Source organism: Magnolia sinica, chromosome 4, assembly GCF_029962835.1.
Source record: "Magnolia sinica isolate HGM2019 chromosome 4, MsV1, whole genome shotgun sequence".
In the NCBI taxonomy this organism is placed as follows: Eukaryota; Viridiplantae; Streptophyta; class Magnoliopsida; order Magnoliales; family Magnoliaceae; genus Magnolia; species Magnolia sinica.
The window spans coordinates 93171580-93180049 of record NC_080576.1 but is presented as its reverse complement, the minus strand read 5'-3'; the positions used below and the strand labels follow the sequence as shown (position 1 = coordinate 93180049).

Here is an 8470-nt window from a genome sequence, read left to right as displayed (position 1 = left end):
CATACAATGTTCTCTCTCTCTCTCTCTCTCTCTCTCTCTCGTAGTGCTGACGAGATATATGGATCATTCTTACAGTGGGGCCCATTTGCAGTGTCGGTTTGGTTATCCATGGAATCCTTTACAACGCCTGCAACACAAGTCTGTGGGGCCCAGTAAAATCTACTCTGTACGTAGGTTATGAGGCCAAAACTAAAGTAGATCCTCGACTCTAATGGGCCATACCACATGGAACAGTGTCAGATAGGTTGTCTACCATAGGTTTGTTTGTGGAGCCATCATGGTGTATCTTTCATCCAAACCGTTAATCAGGAATGGTTCACCAGGATGAAGAGAAATACGAAAATAGCCTGGTAAAAAAACTCAGGTGGGCCACACACCATGAACTTAGGTGTTTAGATTGCAACCATGTGGCCCATATGAGTCTCTTATCTCGCCTTTATTTTTGTGAACGGTTCGAATATTGGTTCTCACCTGATGGACGGAGTTGATTTCATATTTAAAACATCGTGGATGAAGGAACAATTGAAACTCTCTCTTATTGATTGATTCTGAGCGTTGATTTGATGTCTGTGAATTGAACGTGAACCGTCGTAAATTAAATATTCTTTACTTCAAAGAAAAAAAACCTCTCCACTAACCAATGGTCAGGATGAATCCTGAGTTGGCCACAGTGGGTGACCCTGTTAGGTGTGGCTGAGTGGCTGGTCCGAGCAGAGGACCTGAGTATATATTCCCCACGGTTCAGATTTCATTTGCTGAGGTAGACGCTGAAGATCCCAGCACAACTGGGCCCACATGCTGAGATGGTCCAATGATCCAGACCGTCCCCTTAGGACTTGTTAGTACCCTGAGAATAAAAAACGCGGACAGAGAAAATTAACAAATGAAATCATCTGCAAATGGAAAATTATGAAATTCAACGGTTATCCTTTGTTTGGTTTTGGCAGTTGTTTTCTACCGAAATTATTAAAAATCAACACTCAAATAAAGAGAGCTGTTTGTAAGGAAATCAGATTTAATATATCTTCCTTTTGGGAATGGTTTTGCACTTTTTTCTCTTTAGGAAAGCTTAATAATAGTCTGCTAGAAATCAAAGGTCACGATCATTTTTAAGAAATACCAAGAAGACGAACGGATCGGATCATTGTACCATCTCAGCATGTGGAACCACACAAAGGGAGAGGTGGTCCCATAGGAATGACAAAAAGTTGATCCTGACCATTGATTAGCATAGTTAAACCTAAGCTGTTGAGAATTTTATTTCAGTGGTCCACATTCATTTATTGCCGTCAATGGTCAGAATCATCCGTCCAGCACGTTCTTGTTGTTGTCTCTTGCTTATTATAGTTTCCGCATGATTAACGGTTCAGTTTCCACCGTTGGAAATTTCCATTGCGCCGCAAGCTATGACTGAGCTATCGCCAATGGGGCCTACCTTACCATGGTACAAAAACTGGCTACTTGTCTCTCTGAGATAGTTCGATGCTGTGGCCAAATACCTGACACGTGGCGGGTAGGTAGACGGTTCGATCCATGACGGGTAGCTTGTTGGTGCTGTCCATAGATGGCTCTTGGTAGAAGATCCTAACAGTCAGTTCTGATGAACGATTCAGTTTCATCTGGCCAATAGATGAAGGGTCTGGGGCGGGAACAACAGTAGTTCTTCCGTCATCGTACGTGGGCCAGAGATGAAAACATGCGGGAGTCAACTGTCCATATGGTGGGCCCCACATGGATGGGATATGGTCCAAAAACTGTAGCTTTTGTAAAATTCTGATCACGTGCGTCTTGCACGCCAATGTAGATCGTCGGTCTTCTCCTGTCGGCGGACCAATATGATTGGAAGGCCTACCCACTTCGGAAGCGGATTGCATGGTGTGCCAAGCACCACCGGCCTCGGTAGTGCGTTGACGTCACTAACTTTTGTGTGACCAATGTATGTTTTTTTTTTTTTTTTTCAAATAAAAGTGCAGCCCAGAAGAGGGCCCACCAGCTTCATAGATAAGGAGAAAATTACATCCTAATTCGGGTGGGCAGCAACATTTTAGCAGCCCCACCTATCATATCCGGTACAATCCAAGATTTTTTTGATATTCCTATTAGAGCCAAGGCTAGTTTTGTCCAAAAGAAAACGGCCCTAATCAAGGGGGGGAGGAGAGGGACGCCCGAGAAGAACTTGTCAGATTTTGTCTTACTCCCCTCTTCGGCCAAACCATCTAATGGCCCATTCGTTTCCCTGGGAATAAGGGATATGCAGAGAGTTCTCATACCCCATAATTCCTTGATTCTCATCACCCAGTATGCCCATTTCCATGCGATTGTGGATTTGTAGAATAAACAGCTGATCACCCAGCTAGAATCTGTTTCAATAAATACTCTGCCAAGGTCGGAAGATACGCACAACTTCATTCCGTCATGAACAGCCCGAAGCTCGGCCAAATTGTTGGAAGCGTTCCCGTAACCATTGGAGAATGCAAATAACATGTTCCCCTGATTATCTCTACAAATACCCCCTCCACCTGCAGGCCCTGGGTTGGACAGAGCGGACCCGTCTATGTTGATTTTGAAGCAGCCAACAGGGGGCCTAACCCATTTGACTATGAGGACATGTGAGACGGGCCTCCTGAAAACAGGGCTTGCTGAGCCGTAGAAGGGGAGCTGGAGGACACTCATGCCTTGGGGAAATATAGTTTCCATCCACCCCTTAATTTTACCAAACGATCCAGCAACTGCCATCGAAAAATCATCAAATCTAGTACCGTTTGGAGCTTTCCAAATTTCCTGAAGGGCAAAGGTTGGGATTAACTGAAGAAGGGCCAAAATTCTTTTGAAAGGGATAGGCCTAAACCACCACCAGTGAAGCCAATCCTGGATCAAGAGGTGATGGGTAAGGAAGATCCCGAACGATCTGGCAACGAGGGTCCAGACCTTAAACGCCAAAACCCCTTAAAGGAAAAGGTGTGACATGCTTTCAACGCAGGGGGAAATGCCTGGGCCCAATCCATAGCAGACGCACTTCGACGCCATGGAGATCCCTTTCTTCTTGACGCTTTCATCAACCAGCAGGGCCCCTGCAAAAGCTTCCACATGAATACAGAAATTTTTGGGCGGATTTTGGGGTGCCAGATTCTTCTGGCCTACTCTCTCTTCATCCCATGAGCCTACATCCCAGGCAGACTTTAAAGAGAACTTTCCAGACGAATCAAGCGGCCAAATTGGACATCGTCAGAGGAGGAAGTACAGAATCCCCCCTAAGATATGTGAGCCAAAACCCAACCGAGGAGTTCTAAAGGAACTGTTGGACGCAACCCATCTCCCCCAATGAAGTCGGACACCCGGAGAGATCTCAGATCAGTAGGGATATGGAAAGAAGGCAGTGTCCCCAACTGCCCCAGACCCGACCAGTTCGAATCCCACATGCTGATGTCCCCTCGCCCCACAGCCCATTGGACGATCCTGTTCAGCGCTGGGAAAAGAGCCACCATCCATTTCCAAAATGGAGAGGCTCCCGCGGTCAACCTGCTGGAGCAGTCAGCGATCCCTCCTTGTCTATACTTCGCCTGCATGAAACCAACCCAAAGGTTGCTCCCTCTTTCATGCCTAATGGCCCAGGCCATCTTCATGTGAAGTGCATACATCACTTCCTTCAACTTTCTGATGCCCAGGTCCCCCTCATCCTTTGGAAGGGAGACGACGCCCCAATTCCTCCGGTGAAATTTCTTTTTCCCCTCTTGCCAACCCCAAAAGAAATTTACAAAGCATGCTTCCAAACTGTTAATCACATTTTTCAGGACAATTGTTGCTGCCAAAGAGTGAATAGGAATGCCCATCAGGACTGACGAGATGAGCATTAACTTGCCAGCCTGAGACAACACTTTTGCATTCTAGCCTTGTATCTTGGAAGTGACTTTATCTAGTAGCAGGCCAAACATGCTGCATTTGATCCTTCCATTAGCAATCGGGACACCTAAATACGAAAGAGAGGAGGAAAAGCTGAGACCAAGGCACCGCTCGATGTCTCTTATCCTCGAAATTAGCAGCTTTGGCGAGCCGTAGAAAGCACTCTTCCTCAGGTTTATTTTCTCCCCGGATACAGCCTGAAAATTGGAGAGGAAGGCGCGAACCTCATGTAGCGATTTTCGGGAGCCGTTAAGAAAAAGCAATGTGTCGTCTGCATAAAGAAGGTGCGAGACCTGATGGTAGCCCTGTTTCAACTTGAACGGCTTGCAAATCCCATTACCGACCAAATTGAATATCCCTCTAGTGAATACTTCAGCCGCAAGAATAAAAAGACTAGGGGATAGCAGGTCGCCTTGCCTTAGCCCTCTCAAAGAATGGAAAAAACTGCAGCTTTCACCGTTCACCAGAACCGAGAACCAGTTGTTGTCCTAGCAGGATTCGACCATGTTCACCTAGGCTGGACAAAAATCGAACTTGAGCAAGACTTAGTTCAAAAAGCTCCAATCTACCCTATCATAGGCCTTCTCTATATCAAGCTTTAGAACAAGATTCCCTCCCCTAACCTTCCTGCTGATGTCCCTAAATAGTTCTTGACAAAGGGCAATATTTTCAGCAATAGACCGCCCTTTAACAAAAGCCCCTTACTCAGCTGAAACTAACTTTGGGAGAATGGAACTGAGCCTAGATACGATGACTTTAACGAAAATTTTGTAGACCACGTTACATAAGCTGATTGGCCGAAAATCTGGAAAAGACTTCGGGCATGGGGATTTTGGGACTAGGCATATGAGAGTAGCGGTGAATGCTCTGGGTAGATAGCTCCCTTGGAAGAAATCCTTAACTGTTTGGAAGATATCACTCTCCACAATGTTCCAACATCCTTTATAGAAAGCTCACAAGATCCTATCCGACACAGGGGTGCCATCAGTAGAGAGAGCAAACGCGGAGTCCCTAACTTCCTCAAGGGAGGGAGGAACCATCAGCTGGACATTCTCCTCATCAGAAACCAGCACTGGGATGCAATCCAACAGCCCGCTGGTTGCCGCTGATGGGGCCGAACGTGACCCCGAGGAGAGCAGATTTTTCATAAATCGAACCGCTTCGGCCTTAATCTCAGCTTGGTTGGAAGTGATTTCACCGGACTCTAACTTAATCTCTTGGATAGAGGCTCTTCTAACTATCTCAAAGGCTGCAAGGTGGAAGAACTTAGTATTTCGATCTCCCTCCAAAAGCCAGTTGTTACGGGCTTTTTGTTTCCTAAAAATCTCTTTGGCAAGCTCTAGGTTTGTAAGCTTTCACCTGGCTCTCGACAGATCTTCTGGGCTGATGTCGATAGGGGACGATTAGGCCCTGGACTCCAGGAGGGCCAGCTCTTGCTTTGCATTTTTTAGATTCGAAAACACATTACCGAAGATATCTCTATTCCAAACTTTCAGCCGCACTTTGAGTTTCTTAATTTTCAGCAGCAGGTTTAAAATGGGGCTGATCAGACATATGCTGGCTCCAGGTTTGCAAAACTAACTGCGACAAGGAGTTGTCTAGAAGCCACATCCTCTGGAAATGGAACGACCTTGAGACGAAAACGACAGGGGAGGAAAAAGCTACTAACAATGGGGAGTGACCAGAATTCAGCCTAGGAAGATGCTTGACTTGGAAACCTCTGAAAACATGGACCTAATCTGCGTTACACAGCACCCTATCCAGCTTAGCCACACTCGAGTGCTCCCAGAGTGGTTGTTACACCAAGTGAATCTGCTCCCATTAAACCCCGCGTCCATCAGCCCCGCCTTGTTGATTACATCCCGGAACTCAGCAGTACTAGCCTGGTCATGGCTTCTATTACCCAACCTCTCAGTGGACTCCAGCACTGCATTGAAATCACAGCCAACAACCCAAGGGCCATTCGAACTAGAGGAGAGGGAATCTAGCGACTCCCAAAGAAATCTCCTGCTAAACCCAGAACATTTTGCATACACAAAAGAAAGCCAGCATGGAGTCGAGGAGTGTGGCAGAGACACATGAATGGAGATTATTTGGTTAGTCATACCAATCACTGAAATGGAGAAACTATCTCTATGAAAGATCCATATTTTACCCCCAAAGTCGGCATTGGAGATGGATGAATGGAATCCCAACTTTAATCCAATAGCCACCCTCTTCCTATCTGAAGCCAAAGGCTCAAGGATGGCAACTATATCCGGGTTATGACCCCGGATGATTCTCATAGTTGTACGGACCATGGCCACATTGGCCATACCTCGAGCATTCCAAATGAGGATGCTATCCATCAGAAATATTTCCTGAAAAAATAGCCCTCATCTGTGCCCTCTTGCGTTTATCCTTCCAAACCTCTGATTCTGAGTAAGGCTCACCTCCCTTCTTCTGAAAATTGTTTGCCAGGCCACTGCCACAACCAGCTAAAAATCCTCCTGTTAAAACAGATAGCTCTGCACAGGAGGGTCCCCAACTACAACTTCATGAGGGAATTCCTTCTCTTCCAAGGAGCAGGAAACTTCCCCTGCCACTTATGAGTCCGAAATTTGAGAGGCTTCCTCCCTCCTGTGGGAAGGCTTTCCACTGAAAACATCCTATCTCCTGCATTTGTGAATCCCAGATTCACTCCGAGGGAGATGATATGGGGATAGATCTAACTGCCTGTAGACTGAGATGCATCCATCGATTAGCCCCTTGAGCGTTGGGGAAGATCCTCCCATCCCTTTGTGGGAAAATGGGGTGGGGCCAGGGGAGATCCTCACATCTATATCCTCCTCATCCTCATTACTGGCCACTGGAGAGGTAGGGGAGTGGCCAACAGATCTGGATATACCTCGAGTAGGCCCTCCCGCGTCTATAGGATTGGCCCCAGAAGGGACGTGACACATTACAACGTTACTGATGGAGGAGATGTGTTCGATAATAGGATCAACAGAGTATGGAAATAGAGAATTCTATTTAGGAGATGGATTGCCAACCTGGGAAGGGGGTTGAGCCCCTTCTATTTTGCTGGGGCTAGACTCTGGGATCTGCACTTCTGCTCCCACATTCCCTTCTATGAGAAGAGGCACCTGGGGTCCTTCCATTAATAGAAAATTCCTTCGAGGCCACTCGGTCACATCGCACGGGTGATAAGTCTCCAGGTCTTCCCGGGGTAGGACCCTTCCCCCATTAGCATGTGAGGGCAGGTCTCCAGATGTAGCATTGGCGAAGGCATTTCCACATACATTTGAGTTGCATTCCTCATTCCCAAATAAGCTCCCATCGGAATCGTTCTCCACCCAGACTCTGGTCCGGTCAGTCTCACCTCCTTGCCCTTATGATGACAAACTCCTGAGCACTCCTCTAGCCCCCCCCCCCCCCCAACATTCAGCGTACGAGCCTCTAGGAAGGTAGATCCTGCCATCAATCGTACCTTAACTTTAGCAAGTGTCGATCTGAACCACTTCACCGTAGGCAGCGCTCAGGTCCCTGATCACTGATTCAAACTAGGCATGAGCTGGGATCCCAAATAGGCGGATCCAAGACTCTCTCTGATCGAAGTAGATCTTGGGCAACCAGGGGAACACGTTAATTAACCAGACCAAGCTCACCCCAGAAGGGGGCGTCAACGACGAAATCTGTGTGTTCCGCTTTAGATTTAAAGACGATGAGGAAATGACAGTCGGAAATCCTTGCGACGTCAATGGCTGAAGCCTTGAATCTGGAACCCTGGCCCTAAATCCATCAATCAGCTAAAGTATAGAAATTCGATTTTTTCCTAAATCGCCCACCAGCCCTAGATCAAGCTCATGGAGTTTCCTAGCCACATTGCCCGGGTCTGTCGTCGCCTGCCTGGAGCTCTGATGGGCTTTATCGAAACTGGCGGGAGGTTTTTCCCAACCCCTTTGGTAGGGCTTAGCACCCCTGATAGGGAGGCTCCCCTGATTTTCCTCTATGCCTTTCTGAAGAGAGCCCTGGAAAGAAATATTAGCTGTTGCTGGGCGTGTTTGGGGTTTTGGCCTGGCTTCCTTCACTGCAACCTCCCTCCCATCAATCTTCTGCCTGTCCAATGCCCCCTTTGCGGCCCGCGCAACATCTTCGTACATATACCGGACAAAAGTATACGCCCTGGATTTACTAGTACCAGGGAAATGGGGAAGATAGACCTCTGAAATCCTCCCATACCTTTGAAAGATTTTGAATATGTCTTTCATAGAACAACTGAACCGAAGATTTCCCACAAACAGTGTCTTCCGGCATTTGGCGTCTAACCGGCCCTTTCTCTTCGAGGGGGCTAGGCCCCTCGAGCGTCCCCACATAAAACCTTAAAATTGGGTTTCCCTTGAAACTCTAGCATAGCGATTTTTTTTTGTCCAAGAATTCACTATAAATATCTGGTTTTTTCACAGGTCCATGTGACCTTATTAACAGTGAGATAGCAAATAAACGTTACAATGAGCCGCATGAAGTTTTTCATGTGACCAATGTATGTATTATAGTTGTACATGAACCGAGTTAGCTCGGTTAACTCGCT

At 47.0% G+C, this 8470-nt stretch overlaps 1 protein-coding gene across 1 annotated transcript; it reads right to left on the bottom strand.

Moving 5' to 3' along the window:
• Positions 1 to 6240: 6240 nt before the first annotated feature.
• On the bottom strand, positions 6241 to 8255 carry LOC131244217 (serine/arginine-rich SC35-like splicing factor SCL30A). Its single transcript, XM_058243860.1, has 3 exons — positions 7764 to 8255; positions 7548 to 7671; positions 6241 to 6407 (listed from the first exon to the last, which is right to left on the bottom strand). Exons 1-3 carry the CDS (start codon positions 8253 to 8255, stop codon positions 6241 to 6243), a joined length of 783 nt encoding a protein of 260 aa, XP_058099843.1.
• Positions 8256 to 8470: the final 215 nt, after the last annotated feature.

What these genes read in the sequence shown, in the direction of transcription:
- LOC131244217 (XM_058243860.1), bottom strand. Translation starts at nt 8,255, where the DNA reads ATGTGGGGACGCTCGAGGGGCCTAGCCCCCTCGAAGAGAAAGGGCCGG. An exon ending in CGACGACAGACCCGGGCAAT is followed by an intron (nt 7,672 to 7,763) that starts GTGGCTAGGAAA and finishes TGATGGATTTAG; the next exon opens with GGCCAGGGTTCCAGATTCAA. An exon ending in CGTTGACGCCCCCTTCTGGG is followed by an intron (nt 6,408 to 7,547) that starts GTGAGCTTGGTC and finishes CCTCCTGTGCAG; the next exon opens with AGCTATCTGTTTTAACAGGA.